Source organism: Acinonyx jubatus, chromosome E4 (genome assembly GCF_027475565.1).
Source record: "Acinonyx jubatus isolate Ajub_Pintada_27869175 chromosome E4, VMU_Ajub_asm_v1.0, whole genome shotgun sequence".
NCBI classification, from domain to species: Eukaryota; Metazoa; Chordata; class Mammalia; order Carnivora; family Felidae; genus Acinonyx; species Acinonyx jubatus.
This window is the reverse complement of record NC_069395.1, coordinates 4,222,329-4,238,463: the sequence shown is the minus strand read 5'-3', so window position 1 is coordinate 4,238,463 and position 16,135 is coordinate 4,222,329. Positions and strand designations below refer to the sequence as shown.

At 43.3% G+C, this 16,135-nt stretch overlaps 1 protein-coding gene across 1 annotated transcript; it reads left to right on the top strand.

Moving 5' to 3' along the window:
- The first annotated feature begins 560 nt into the window (after positions 1–560).
- LOC106985585 (olfactory receptor 16) lies at positions 561–1,571 on the top strand. The gene is given in 4 exon segments (XM_015083784.3): positions 561–943; positions 945–1,416; positions 1,419–1,486; positions 1,488–1,571. Coding segments are annotated over 4 exon segments (930 nt in total). The 5' UTR covers positions 561–637.
- Positions 1,572–16,135: the final 14,564 nt, after the last annotated feature.

Below are 16,135 nucleotides of genomic sequence, written 5' to 3'. Positions count from 1 at the left end.
TTTCTTCAGTGCCAACTGAATAAAGAGTGGAGTGATCACGGCAGTCCCATGACCTATTTGCACCACATTAGCTCTCTGAAAGGAGGTTTCTAGACTCAGAGCTCAACTGAAGCACCATGTAAAAGTCCATGGTAACCCTGTCACCAGATCTGGCGACCACCTCCCAAAGGTCCTCTTTCTCAACCCTTCCGTCCTGCTGTCACATTCGCACCGAAACACTCAACTCTGTGGTTTCCTGGACACGCGCCTGGCTGGTGTTCCGCCCTGTTGAGTTTGTTCTGAGCGGTGGATGTCGTTACTGACTGGGACACAGAGCAGGACTTCTCCTTGCTGGTCGCCTCCCCTTGTGTCAGAATGAGGTGTGTGAGGTAAGTGTTTATTCAGAAGTCTTTTCCATGCACAGGAGACGGTTTGCTCCGCGGTGATGACCGACATGTGGGTAAGACCCAAGGTGGCTCTGGTAGTCCTTCCTCTTCATGTTCAAGGGCCCCGAGCCCGAGCTTGCTGGTCATAAAGGAAGGAATTGGGCTCACTCCCTCAGGGCAGCTATCATTGCCCCTTCTTGTGAAGTCCAGTTGCCAAGGGGAATTTTCTCCTTGATGACTTCCTTTATTGCTTTCAGACACTGGTCTGGCAGATGCAGAGAAAGAACGTCACAGAAGTGACAGAATTCATCTTCCTGGGATTCTCTATCTTTGGAAAGCACCCGATAACCCTCTTTGTGGTTTTCCTAACCATCTACGTTTTAACTCTAGCTGGTGACATCGTCATTGTGACCATCATCCATGTTGACCATCATCTCCGCACTCCCATGTACTTCTTCCTGAGCATGCTGGCGAGTTCTGAGGCTGTGTACACATTGGTCATTGTCCCACGAATGCTTTTCAGTCTCATTCTTCATAACCAGCCTATCTCCTTGGAAGGCTGTGAAACTCCGATGTTCTTTTTTTGTCACCTTGGCTGTAAATAGTGGCTTCTTGCTCACGGCAATGGGCTATGACCGCTATGTGGCTACCTGCAACCCTCTGAGGTACACTGTCGTCATGAGTAGAGGAATGTGTGCCGGGTTGGTATGTGGGTCCTTTGGCACTGGTCTGGTAATGGCAGTTATCCACATAGCAGCCATGTTCCACTTGTCCTTCTGTGGCACAGTGGTGGACCATTTCTTCCGTGACATTTACCCTGTCATGAAGCTTTCTTGCACTGATTCCACTATCAATGAGATGATCAATTATGGTGTCTGTTCCTTTGTGATCCTGGTCCCCGTGGGCTTGAACTTCATCACCTACATCCTCCTCGTCTCCACAAGCCTCAAGATCCCCTCCGCCCGGGGCCGGAAGAAGGCCTTTGCCACCTGCACCCCCCACCTCACGGTGGTCATCGTCCACTACGGCTGTGCCTCCGTCATCTACCTCAAGGCTCAGAGAACTCAATAGAAAAAGACCTCTCAGTGACTTATACCATCATCACTCCTTTGTTGAGCCCTGTTGTTGAACCCTGTTGTTTACAGTCTGAGGAACAGGGAGGTCAGGGATGCTCTACGCAGAGCCGTGGGCAAAAACGCTTCTTAACAGATCGAATCATTTTGCCAGGAGACCTTTAGCCCAGTGTAATGTGTGTCTGCTCACAAACACGCCACAATACACAAGTTCATCAAGTACAGTGCTTCCCGAGAAGAACGCCAAAGAGTAGAAATGCTTTTCTTTTTCGTGCTCTAGGGACAAGGCAGAAAGCAGGGTTATGCTCTAGTGAATTTGGTTCCTTCGACACAGGAATCCTGGCAAGCCGGATGAGAACTACTTGTTTCTGTGACTCAGGATTTGGGTTTTCAAACCTCTTCTGGCCCCCACTTTGCCTGGCTGCTCTTAGACCGTCAAATCCTTGGCCTCGTCTGCAGATGTGGAGAGGAGGCGGTTGGAACAGATGTGGACAGGGTCTTAGGAAAACGAGCAGCAGACACAGCCCGGCGATGGCTTTTATCCTCAGGAGTTAAATCACTTGCCCTGTGACAGTCATTCCAGAAAGGGTTTCCTAATTCTTGCTGACTGAAAAATGAACAGCTTGGGGCACCCGGGTGGCTCCGTCGGTTGAGCGTCCGACTTCGGCTCAGGTCATGATCTCACCGTTGGTGGGTTCGAGCCCCGCGTCGGGTGGAGCCTGGAGCCTGCTTCCGGTTCTGTGTCTCCCTCTCTCTCTCTCTGCCCCTCCCCAGCTGGCACCCTGTCTCTCCCTCTCAAAAATAAACAAACATTAAAAAAATTAAAAAAAAAAAAACGAATGGCTTTTGCAAAATCCCTTCTTTCGTTATCCGGCCATGTGAGCTCCTGCGAAAGTATTCATTCGTTTGTTATTTCACGTGTTTGTTATTTCACGTGTTATTTCACACGTTTGTCATAACGTGTGTTATTCCTCCTGTGCAATCAAGGCAAAAACTCTTGTCCCCTAGAGGCTAAGCAGGGAGAGAAGGTATTGGTGGCTTTTCTCTGTAGTTGCACTTTGATCCAGGTGCATTTTTTTTTTTCATAGAGACTGTTTTCAACCAGTAGAGGCTTTTGGGATTTTTTATTTCTATGTAGCAGCTACGGTGGATGGATAGTTGTCAGGTATTGGCTGTGCTGATTCTAGAGCCTGAAGTAGATGCCATTAAATCCCCTTCTGTCAGTAAACAGTAAAAACTTCCTGCTTGTCCGGTGTTTTTATCAGAAGAGGCATAGCCATGCTACATGATGTTACACCCTCAACGAGGAAGGCTGTTGGAATAGTTTTATAGACCTTCCTTCCCATCAGCTTACCTCCGCCCCAAGACGGAGCTGGAAGGCACTAAGAGACACAGATCCGAAAGCATTTGTTCCCATACAGTCCTGGTCCTTCCTCAGTGTTACTCTGTCCCTAAGTCGGCTCCTGTCCCTTACTTTCTTTCCACTTGTATTTTTCGGTTCTGCACCGTCGAAGTAGCACTGAGGTCTCTTGTAGGTGACCTGTCGTTTTCTCCTGCTCTGTAGATCCTTCTGTGAGGAGATCAATAGCTGGAGGCTGAGAGGTCTCTGTCCAGCGTCCCCTGCGACAGGTTGTCACAGTCGGCCGCTCTTAAGAGTGGTCGTTGGCTAATTACGAGCACCTGCTGTCCTTCTAGAAGAGGTATCCCAGTCATGTAAGGAGTGCTTGGAGGGGCCTCACAGGGCTTTGGAACTTTCTGAAATCACCCAATTGTGAGTACGAAGGTGAATGTGCCTCTCCCTTCAGCTTCTTCAAGAATTTTCCCTGGTGTAACTGTTTCTTCCCTGACGTCCTAGCAGAGATGTGACAACATCCAGCTTCCCTCTTCTACAGATCCGTTGCTTCCACAGTTGCCTAAACTCTCCCAAAGAAGCACTCTTTGATCCCGTCCACGTTTGCCGCTGTGGGTCCTGCTGCCTGGCCATTGAGTTGGGGGAAAAGGAGGAGGGGGTGGGTGCTGCTTAGCTGGGAGGCTGAGGGAAGGGGGTAGGGGTGGGTCTCCCAGGGCACATGTGGTCGTCTATACTGGGTTTTCTTGCCTTCTCCCATCCCTTCCCCCCACCCGGTCCCTAAGTATTTGAGCATCAGTCCTGCTGCTCCTGTCTTGCCTCGAGGAGAGGTGAGCACTTGCCTGGCCTCACCTGCACCGCATACTCAGCATGACTTTAGGTTCACGGGAGGAAGCCGCCTCTACCAGGGCTCGGCAGCAAACGGTTCGAGTGCGGGCAGGGCTGTGCAGCCACGGGGCCTCCCCGTGGGAGGAATCGAGAACAGGGATTCATTTTACTGCAGTCTGCTGTAATTGTAATCCTTGGGCGCCGTGTGAGCCCATCACCTTCTTCACTGTCTTTATCATCATCATCCTGCAAAATCTCTCCTCTCCTGCTCCTTCGTCTTCTCTTCCATGCTGCAAATACCTCTCTTCTCTTAGTACTTCTTTTGTTTGGCTCTTTTGTGCATCAGACAAATAACTCACGACCGTTTAGTCAATCTCTGTACATTTTCCAAACACTGTCAAGCAGCTAACCAGTTCCGGGTTCAGGATAGTGAGTACTGATGCAGGGACTCTGTTTCCTGTTATTCACAGTTCAGTGAAGGCAAGATAGCACCGGGGCACCTGGGTGGCTCCGTCGGTTAATCTGATTTCGGCTCAGGTCATGATCTCGCAGTCCGTGAGTTAGAGCCCCGCGTCAGACTCTGTGCTGACAGCTCAGAGCCTGGAGCCTGCTTCGGATTTGGTGTTTCCCTCTCTCTCTGCTCCTCCCCTGCTCATGTTCTGTCTCTCTCTGTCTCAAAAATAAATAAAAACGTTAAAAAAAAAAAAAGACAAGATAGCACCAAGGTCAAAAACTTGCGATGGGCGGGTGCACGGGATTCTTGTCTGGGGTCAGGGGTGTGGAACAAAAAAGAACTGATCCAATCTGTTTAGCAGGTCAGGAGAGAATTCATAGAGAGATGCTTCATTAACATTGCGGCATTGGGTCCGGTGAAGTCCGGCATTGCGGTGAAGTCCGGAGGCAGTCGAGGCAAAGAGAGGAACCTAAGCAGAGAGGTGCAGCCTGTAAAAGCTGGAAGGTAGATGTCTTACTCATCTCTGTGGGCCTCCCTCCATGACACATGCTAGCCAGGCAAATAGTAGATGCTTAATGTATCTTCGGATATATGAATGTGGACGCCTATTAAGTGTAATGTCTTGTGCTGGGATTTGCAGGTTTTTTGGGTAGATCTGGCATAATGCCTCTGTCTGCCTGACGGACTTTCCTCGCCTAAAGTAAACCAACAGAAAACAACAGTAAAGCATACCTGAAATTATTTTTCCCCGTTGCAGGATTGCCTACCAGCAGTTCGTACTTGCTCTGTAAACCATTGACATTCATGTTTGGCCAGTCGCTTAAAATTGGACTAGAGGAAAATCCTCCTTTTGAAGGAAACTGGATTAACACCGAGTTAGTGTGTCTTAGCCATTCCAAAGTCAAGGACAAACCTAAAAAATGATTGTTTGATAGCTTGACCTATAAAACCAAGAGTTAAAGTGCTTTGAAACTGACCTTTTAGAAAAAATTCCAAAACCCGACTATTATGGATGTTAAGGCTTCTGAAATACAGCGTTCATGGCGTTGAGTTTGTAGCTTCTCTAGAGAAATACTAGTTTCACCTGGTCTCCTTCCACATTCCCTACTTACAGTGCATGATGGAGTAGAGGCGAAAATGGTTGGAGCTCTCCCAACAGTAAATAGAACATTCTCTTAATGAGTAAAAATGTTTCAGGAAGAAGAGAGAGGCGGGAGGTGAGCAGGAGAGACCAGCCAAAAGGCAGACCCAGACTGTGTGGTGCACAGAGCTTAACTTTTACACAGGCATGTTTATTTTATTTTGTTTTATTTTATTTTATTTTGTTTTATTTTATTTTATTTTATTTTATTTTATTTATTTATTTATTTTTTAACGTTTATTTATTTTTGGGACAGAGAGAGACAGAGCATGAACGGGGGAGGGGCAGAGAGAGAGGGAGACACCGAATCTGAAACAGGCTCCAGGCTCTGAGCGGTCAGCACAGAGCCCGACGCGGGGCTTGAACTCACGGACCGTGAGATCATGACCTGAGCCGACTGAGCCACCCATGCGCCCCTACACAGGCATGTTTAAAAAGTGTAAGGCTCCAAGTCGGTTTTGTTACTCTGGAAGTGTGTACACGTGTGAGTGCATGTGCGCGAGCGTGTGTGTGCATGCACGTGTGTGTGTTTTGTGGGAAGAGATCGCAGTTGGGAGCTGTAGATGCGATGAGTGCCGTGGGTAAGCAGTGATGTCTTATTTATATTATTTCACTGAATGACAATCCCTAACATTTATGGAGCTCTTTACGGTTCACAAAGGTTATCACATTCATGACCTCATTTGATCGTCCCAGCGCTCCTGTTAGGTACATAGTACTGTACCACTTCTCAGATACATACGATGAGGATAGATAAAGTGCCTCTCCCGAGGTTGCATACACCATCAGAGATCGGACTAACCCAGAAGTCAGCCTCACAGAGCTGTTATTTCTGAATGCCATGCTCTATTATGCTGTGTCTACATACACACTTCATTCTTACCAGGGGATAAGGTATGAGGAGTAAATTTTGTTTAAATGCTAAAGCTTCATTTCAATCAGTAGCGATAGGATCTTTCTGAAATGTCCCATTTCCTTCTCTGCCTTTGTAAACAAAACCTATTGAACATCGGGAATATATTTCCTGAAACGTTGACTGGGAGGCACTTAAATTTATCTTGTGGCCCATTGATGTCTTCACTTGGAGCAGAGCTTATAACAGAGTGTTGGCTTCTGAATCAAATGATCCAGTCCAGTATTTCAAGTTTTGTATTAGCATTGCATGTTTTCCAAATTTTAAATGATGCGGTTTGTCACATCGACAGATACGCATGTCTACTCTGAGTATCAGGCACTGGGTTAGGCACGAGGGATGCAGATACAAGACCTGAACCTTGCTCTTGAGTAGCTAACAATTTACTCGCAAGCCATTTCAATAAAGAGTGATTAGTGCTATACACAGAGTACCCATGGAGCCACAGAGAAGACCCAGGTGATGACATTCATCTTTGCAGGTACTGGTAGGAACAGGTCACAGCGAATGAGTTCGCTAAGTCCACACACTGTGCTCCAGGGAAGCTTCCCAACGTTGTTTCTACTCAGAGACAGCAAGTGCATCAGGATTAACGAATCCAGAATTTCTGTAATGTGTCATCCACCATATCTAGTATACAATTATGAGATGCTCAACATGGGAACAAAAAGAAACATAGGGCCCCTAGTCAAGAGAAAAGCATTCTCTACAAATTTATATGAAGATGGCCCAAATTAGTGGTCAGGGACCTAAAAACAGCTAGTGTATATAGGCTCAAAGACTTGCAGGAAAATATGTTTGTAATGAACAAACCTATGTGGAATGTTAGTCAAGAAGTTGTAATAAGGGAGAGATTGAATTTATAGCTGTGAAAAGTATTTGAAGTGAACTATTTACTAATCTGTACAACAGATTGGAGTTGGTAGAAGGGCCAATGAACTTGAAGACGTGTCGATAGGAATTATTCAATATGAAGAAGACAATGAAAAAAAAATGAAGTCTCAGCGATTCATGCAACAATATCCGTAGTCTAATTTCCATGTAATTGGAGCCTCAAAAAGACAACCGGATATGTTAAACATTTGAAGACCTGTTGGTCAGAGATTTCCCAAATTAGGAATATAAACTTTTGTGGATCCAAGGATCTCCGTGAATCCGAAGCAGCGTAAATGAGAAGAATATCAAATCTATGTGTTTCAGAGCCAAATCTTTAAAGCCAAAGAGAAAGGAAAAAGTTTGAAAGTTACCAATTAACAGGTTACATTTCAGGGAAGAGCGATAACTTGACTTCTGATCGGAAACGATGGAGACCAGTAAACAATTAGATGACATTTTTAGTGTTTAGCCAGAGTTCTGTAACCAGTAAAAATATCATTCAAAGACAAAGGTGAAGTGGATATTTTCAGATAAGGGAACTTCGAGATGATTTATTTGCTACTAGGATGCTGAAAAGAGTTCTTCAGGTTGAAGGGATAGGACACCAGATGCAAGCTATAGATTTCCAAAGAGGAATGAAGATAACAAGGGAAATGGTCAATAGTGAGTAAACATGAAATGATACCTTGTTCTTCTGTATATGTATATTTTAAGGAATATATTTAAAGAAAGCTATCATGAGGCTTATAATGTCTGTATATGTCATACAGAGGACAACTGTAGCTCAAAGGCAAGTAAATGTGACTATACTCTTGAGATGCTTTTAACAAGAATTGGTACAATTTTGACTCTAAGAAAGATTGTGCAAAATTAAGAATGTGTGGGTTAAGGGGCGCCTGGGTGGCTCAGTCGGTTGGGCGTTCGACTTCAGCTCAGGTCATGATCTCCCGGTTCATGGGTTCAGGCTCCACATCGGGCTCTGTGCTGACAGTTCGGAGTCTGGAGCCTGCTTCCGATTCTGTGTCTCCCTCTCTCTCTGCCCCTCCCCTGCTCTGCTCTCTCTCTTTCTCTCACTCTCAAAAATAAAATGAACATTAAAAAATTTAAAAAGAATGCATGGGTTAAAAGAGCAATGAGGTATAGCTGGGAAGGCAATAGAGAAAACAGAACACAACATAGTTAATACAGAAGAAGGAATAAAGGGAGGGACAGAGGAATAGACAACAAATGGGCCAAATAAAGAGATAGCAAAAAAATAAAAAATAAAAAAAATAACACAGCCAAAGAGTAAATTTAAACACAGCAATATTAATAATTATGTTCAACCTAAATAGACAAACCATATCAATAAAAAGGCAGACACTGTCAGAACGGATAAAAACAAGCAAGACAACTCTATGCTATTTATAAGAGAGACTTTTGAAATAAAAATACATAAATCGAAAAAAAAAGGGGAAAGATACACCATGCAAATTCTAATTATACTGCAGTGGTGACCTTCCAGAACTTTTGTTAGCATTTCTGGTAGTCTAGGAATTATTTCAGTTTTATCTAAAAGTGTCAGTATTTCACTTTTATGTTGAAATTAATATCCAATAAAGTAGGTATCAAAAAAGGAAATATTACCATAAAGGAGACTGCATTAAAATAAAGGGCAGCCTTAAGATCTTAGAGTCTTAAATGTGCATGTTTCTGCTACTCGAGCTCCAAAATAAATAAAAACTAAGTTAAATAGAGAAGTAGATCTATAGTATTGGTTGGAGATCTCAATATTTCTCTCTCAGCCATTGAGTAGTTGGAAAATCAGCATAAAAAAAGCTGCTGCAATTTCAGTCAACTGAACCTATTGATATTTTTAGAACATTCCACCTAATGGCAGGATACTTTCAAGTGCACGTGGAACTGACAGCACATGATGAATTGTAAAGCAAGACTCAGTAAATTTTTAAGGACTGATATCCCACAAGCTGTGTTCTCTGTCCATAATGGAATTCAATTATAAGTAAAAAAAAATATACCTAAACATTCAGAAGTTAAACAACACAGCCTGATAACTGATGGGTTAAAGAATAATAGAAATCGGAAAATATTTTGAGATGCATAGACACGAAAATGTAAGCTATTAAAACCCATGAGATGTACCAGTGCTTAGAAAGTTACAGACGGAATAGCGTAGAGAAGCAGTGTATCAGTTGTGGTCCATTCAAGAGACAGAAATCAGAGCAATCTGAACAATGCCAGTTTAATGTAAAGAATTATCCCGAGATTGCCTATTGATTCAGGTGACACAGGGCCACAAATGGCCAGGTGACCGTCTCCTCTTCGAATTATGTGGAAGTCTTTTTATTTCCTCGTGGAAATAGTTTCCCCATGAGGATGAAGACCAGTGGAGCTCAGGGATGCTGGGACAGGAAGAAGAATTCTGTAGGTGAGTTACTAGGTGTAATAGGAGCAAGAGAAGCCACTCCTGCTTTCGCCTCTTCTGAACGCGCAAATTGTGGCCACACAGTTGTCTGGTTCACCTTGTACACTGCTTGCTTTAAAACAGAACCCTAGTATTTCAAGATCTCTCTCACCTGGTGATATAACCAAGTCATTAGTGAGCTATTCATCTTTCCGGTACAGCAGCTCTTTCTGAACGATGGACTCGATGGTAAGACTAGTTAGTTTCATGAACATGAGTCCATTGCTGTACTTCCTTTACTGTGAAATGAGTCTCTAGATCAGCTGCAATGCTGGGGAACACTGTGATGGTGGTTAAGGCCTTCTGAGTGTCCACCAACAGTGTCCTGGCCGAAGCATTATGGGCAGGGAAAGCAAATCCGTTTCCAGAATATGTGCCTATCCCAGCAGAGATGAATTTCTGCCCCTTCCATGGTGGAAGAGATCCAATATAATTGCCGCTAAGCTGGTTTAATATGTATATATATATGTATGTATGTATATGTATGTATATATGTGTATATATATGGGTATATATATGTATATGTGTATATATGGGTATGTATATGTGTATATATGGGTGTATGTATATGTATATGTGTATATATGCATGTATGTATATGTGTATGTGTATATATATATGTATATGTGTATATATGGGTGTATGTATATGTATATGTGTATATATGCATGTATGTATATGTGTATGTATATATATGTATATGTGTACATATGGGTGTATTATATGTATATGTACATATATATGTGTGTAGGTGTGTATATATATGTGTATGTATGTATAAGGAATGGTGCCACGTTTGAGGCTGCTAATGGGCCTAATCTTGGGAGATTAGACGCTCAACAATAGTATTAGGTCAGCCTTGGTAAGGGGAAGTCCATATCACTGAGGCCATTCCTGACAATGTGGCCACTTTGTTCATGAGGCCTTTGAACAAATACCTAGGTATCTAGGGAGAGAAGCTGAGTGCCATCCATAGAGCATCCTATTTTGTCCACGTGACCTCTGTAAGCCCTCATTTTGATCGGTGGACCGTGGTGAGATCTTGGATCCTGCGATATTGGCACCAATTCAGGGTCCCCATCCAGTCATCCTTAAAATGTCCAGGTATTTTCTCTTCCTCAGTGTGGTCACTCTAGTATATGGGCACTTTCCCCTTTGGGGGAAGGTTTGGCAGAAGATTTACTGTGTAGGTTTACATTAATGATGCAGGATACGTCCTCAAGGAGATTTGGCCTCCCTTTCAATCCAGAGGCTCCGGGCCTGTGGCTTGTGTAGGTTTGGAAGCTGGTGGAGAGACTGGATCGGTCGATTCCACTGTGTTGCCTCAAGTCAGGTGGCGGATGGTAGTGTTAGTTCAGGTCTGAGCAGCAGTGGGTCGTTTGGTTCCAGGTCTCTCACCCTGTGGTTCTTTTCTCAATTCTTGAATGTAAAATGACAGTAGACACACTTAGACACAGTTGGCAAAGTTTCCACAGTGACTCCCTGGCATGCACTTTTAGTAGGCAATATTCTTTTCCCTGCCAAGATAATAAACAAGAAACAATATCATATTCTATGGTAATTGTAGAGATTAATGGCACTATAAAAGACTTGAAAGAAACAGGGATGGTAATACCCATCCCAGCTCTATTTAGTTCCTCTTGTTCGGCCTATGAAGAAGTCAGGTGTATGTTAGAGAATGACTGTGGCTATTATAAACTCAATCACCTGGAGACATCAATTGCATTTCTGGCCCCCAGATGTCATATTTTTGCTGGACAAATTGCCATGTCATTTGGTATGTAACTATTCACCTGAATAAAGAATTTTTCTCCACTCGAAACATGCAAACTACCAAAACTGAAACAGGAAGAAATAGAAATAGGAACAGACCCATGACCAGCAAAGAAATTGAATCAGTCATCAAAAATCTCCCAACAAAAGTCCAGGGCCAGATGGCTTCCCAGGAGAATCCTATCAGATGTTTAAAGAAGACCTAATATCTATTCTTCTCAAATTGTTCCAAAAATAGAAATAGAAGGAAAACTTCCAAACTCATTCTACAAGGCCAGCATTACCTTGATTCTAAAACTAGACAAAAATCCCACTAAAAAGGAGAATTAGAGGCCAATATCCCTGATGAACATGGATGCAAAAATTCTCATCAAGATACGAGCAAATCACATCCAACAGTACATTAAAAGGATCCTTCACCATGATCAAGTGGGAATTATTCCTGGGTTGCAAGGGTGGTTTAATATTGACAGATCAATCAACATGATACACCACACAAATAAAAGAAAGGATAAGAACCATCTGATCCCGTCGATAGATGCAGAAATAGCATTTGACAAAATACAGCCCATCCTGGATAAAAACTCTCAGCAGAGTAGGGATAGCTGGAGCATACCTTAACATCATAAAGGTCCACAGCTAATATAATCATCAATGTGGAAAAACTGGGAGCTCTTCCTCTATTGTCAGGAACAAGACAGGATGTCTACTCTCCCCATTGTTATTTAACATAGTACTGGAAGTCCTAGCCTTAGCAATCAGACAACAACAACAACAAAGATAAAAGGCATCCAAATCAGCAAGGAAGAAGTCAAACTTTCACTATTTGCAGAGGACATAATAGATTCTATGTAGAAAACCCAAAAGACTCCACCAAAAAATTGCTTGAACTGATATGAATTCATCAGTCACAGGATATAAAATCAATGTACAGAAATCAGTTTCATTTCTATACACCAGTAACGAAGCAGAAAGCGAAATCAAGGACTAGGTCTCATTAACAATTGCACCAAAAACCGTAAGATACCAAGGAATAAACCTGACCAAAAAGGTAAAAGTTCTATACTCTGAAAACTCTAGAACACTTCTGAAAGAACTTGAAGAGGACACAAAGAAATGGAAAAACCTTCCAGGCTCATGGATTAGGAGAGCAAACCTTGTTAACATGCCTACACGACTTAGAGCAATCTACACATTTAACGTGATCCCTATCAAAATACCACCAGCATACTTAGCAGCTAGAAGAAACAATTCTAAAATTTGTATGGGGCCATAAAAGACCCCAAATAGCCAAAGCAATCTTGAAAAAGAGAAAGCTGGAGACATCACAATTCTGGACTTGAAGCTATATTACAAAGCTGTAGTCATCAAGACAATATGGTGCCAAGGCAAAAATAGGCACATAGATCAATAGAACAGAATAGAAAGCCTAGAAATGGATGCACAACTATGTGATCAATTAATCTTCAACAAAGCAGGAAAGAGTATCCAATGGAAAAAAGACACTTTCTTCAACAAATGGTGTTGGGAAAATTGGACAGCAGCATGCAGAAGAATGAAGCTGGACTACTTTCTTACACCAGACACAAAAATAAATTCAAAATGGATGAAAGATCTAAATGTGAGACAGGGAACCATCAAAATCCTAGAGGAAAACACAGGCAGCAACCTCTTTGACCTTGGCCGGAGCAACTTCTTACTAGACACGTCACCAGAGGCATGGAAACAAAAGCAAACGTGAACTATTAGGACTATATCAAGATAAAAAGCTTAAGCACAGGGGGACCTGAGTGGCTTAGTTGGTTGAGCGTCCAACTCTTGGTTTTGGCTTGGGTCATGATCTCACAGTTTTCTGAGTTCAAGCCCCGTGCTGGGCTCTGTGCTGAAAGTGTGGAGCCTGCTTGAGATTCTCCCTCTGTCCCTCCCCACTCGCAGTCTCTCTGTCTCTCTCAAAATAAGTAAACTTAAAAAAAAAAGTTTCTGTACAGTAAATGATAAAATCAACAAAACTAAAAGGCAACCTATGGCATGGGAGAAGATATTTGCAAATGACATGTCTGATAAAGGGTTACTATCCAAAATCTATAAAGAACTTATCAAACTCCACACCCCCAAAAACAATCCACTGAAGAAATGCGCAGAAGACATGAATAGACACTTTTCCAGAGAAGACATCCAGATGGCCAACAGACATGTGAAAAGATGCTCAACATCACTCATCAGGGAAATACAAATCAAAATCACAATGAGGTCATAATGATATCACAATGAGGTATCACCTCACACCGGTCAGAATGGCTAAATTAACAACACAAACGACAGGTATTCAGGAGGATGTGGACAAAGGGGAGCCCTCTTGGACACTTGGTGGGGATGCAGTCTGGTGCAGCCACTCGGGAAAACAGTGTGGAAGTTCCTCAGAGTTAAAAATAGAACCACCCTACTACTCAGCAATTGCACTACTAGGTGTTTACCCAGAGGATACAAAATACAGATTGAAAGGGGCACAGGCACCCTGATGTTTATAGCAGCATTATTGACAATAGCCAAAGATGGAAAGAGCCCAAATGCCCGCCAGTAAATAAATGGATAAAAAAGATGTGGTATATGTATACAATCAAATATTAGTCATCAGAGAATGAAATCTTGCCAGATACAACAACGTGGATGGAACCAGAGGGTATTATGCTAAGTGAAATAAGTCCATCAGAGAAAGACAAATACCATATGATTTCACTCATATGTGGAATTTAAGAACCAAAACAGATGAACATAGGGGAAGGGGAAAAAAAGAGGGAAGCTACCGATAAGAGACTCTTAACGATAGAGAAGGAGGTGGGTGGGAGGTGAGCTGGATGGGTGATGGGCAGTAAAGGAAGGCACTTGTGTTGAGCACTGGTTGCTATATGTAAGTGATGAATCACTGAATTCTGCTCTTGAAACCAGTATTATCCTATACGTTAACTAACTAGAATTTAATAAAAAATTGAAAAAAAATGTCAGCATATATATACAAAAATTTTTTTTCTTTCCCTCCATACCAATTTTAAAGATAACCAGAAGCAGTTGCTTTTATTTGGGAGGGCCAACGGTATATTTTCGTTGTCTTGCTGTAAGGCCATGACCTTCCTGCTCCCGGTCATTGGATAGACCACAGAAATCTTGCTTGTCATGACGTTTCATAAGACCTCACACTTATCAACTGTACTGATGAGATTGTACAAATTGGGTCTGTTGGACAGAAAGTGGCAATTACGGTAGGCGTTTATCAAGACACGAATGAGAGGGTAAGTTCAAACACTCTATCAGTCAGCATCTAATTAGAAGTGTCACACTGGGGTGCCTGGGTGGCTTAGTCGGTTAAGCGTCTGACTCTTTGATGTTGGCTCAGGTCATGTGACCTTATGGTCATGAGATCGAGCCCCACATTGGGCTCTGAGCGTGGAGTCTGCTTGTGATTCTCTCCCCCTCTTTTTCTGCCCCTCCCCTGCTTGTGCTCGTGCTCGTGCTTTCAAAATAAATAAGCATTAAAAAAAAAGTGTCATGCAGTAATTTGAATAGGGAGTTTAATATAAAGAATTATTACCTTTAATGAACTGGAGCCATGAGAGATTGATAGCAATTAGTGAAGATCATGGTAAAGAATCTAGGACTAGCAGATGAAAGGACCTGACACTCTCCCCAGGGCTAAGATGGGGTGGTGTGGAAAGACCAACGTTCTGGGGGAATTTTTAGTGTTCCCGAGTCACGGAAGTGTATATGCTGTAAGAATAGGGGGCTTGCTTTCATTTCCTGGGGACATTCTACTTTTTATGTACAATGAGGATTAGATGTGCAGCCATTTGTTTCTTCAATGGTGGAGCTAAGTGCTTCGGTATGATAAAGCTGCTCTTCTCTTCGCTAAAGCCAAGGGTTACAGTTTTTGTTCAGGCACCTGAGTTAGAGTATTGTCTCCCTGCTTGTTTCCATTTCTGAAGGGGTGGAGCTGGGAGCCCTGAAGAAATTTCTAGGTTGTCAGAGTAGTAGACACTGGGTTTATCTTCCTCCTGGAGAGATTTCCGTAACAGAGGATTAAAGAGTCTTTGCATCTGTCTCCAAGGAGACTCTCAGGGCAGAAAGAATAGTCTTCCCCACCCCCACCCCGGGTACAAATGGAGGACACTCCTGTTTCTTCACCTCTTGAATCCAGAGTAAGTGTGCCACTTATGTAGGATATATTTTCCGTGTGGTTCTTATCACATCACTCTGCAGGACTGCAGACGTGGGGAGACGAATGCTCCCGTGTCACTCTGACTGTTGATTGTGCAGTGAGCATAATAAGAAATCTGTGATTCAAAAACCTCGTGTGCATTTAGGAAAATTTAATAAAGATGAATATTAAAAGCCCAGCAAGCACCCAGGGAAGAAGCAACCCTTCCTGCGTGAAGGTTAAGGCCCAGAACTTATTGGAGAGGTGCCCAGCATTGACTTTGACTCACTTTGGAATTAGCCCCCAGATTGCCCTCTGGGGTGCTGGGGGAAAGCTGTTCCAAGGATGGGGCGTTGCCGGAAGCAGTCCATCATGGAAAAGAGGCAGGCTGAGGGAAACTGCCGATCTCTGGGTGCTGTTGATGTGCCGTTACAGGAGCCGGGTACTGGAGAAGCCACCCGTGTTGCAAGAACGTGGTGCTGGAGAAGCCACCCAAGGTGAAGAAACTTGCCAGGTGGAGCCCAGTGGAACCAGGGAGGGAACTCCCTTCCTCCTGCGGTAGGTCTACAGCACCCCGTCCCAACCAAGCTTAACGTGCCAGTTGTCAAGGGCCAGGCTCAGTTTCCACAGAGCAAGCAATGAAGGGAAATTTGAAATTCAAGGGCAATACATTCATAAATGGCACATTTACGTCAATTGCATACTGCGACG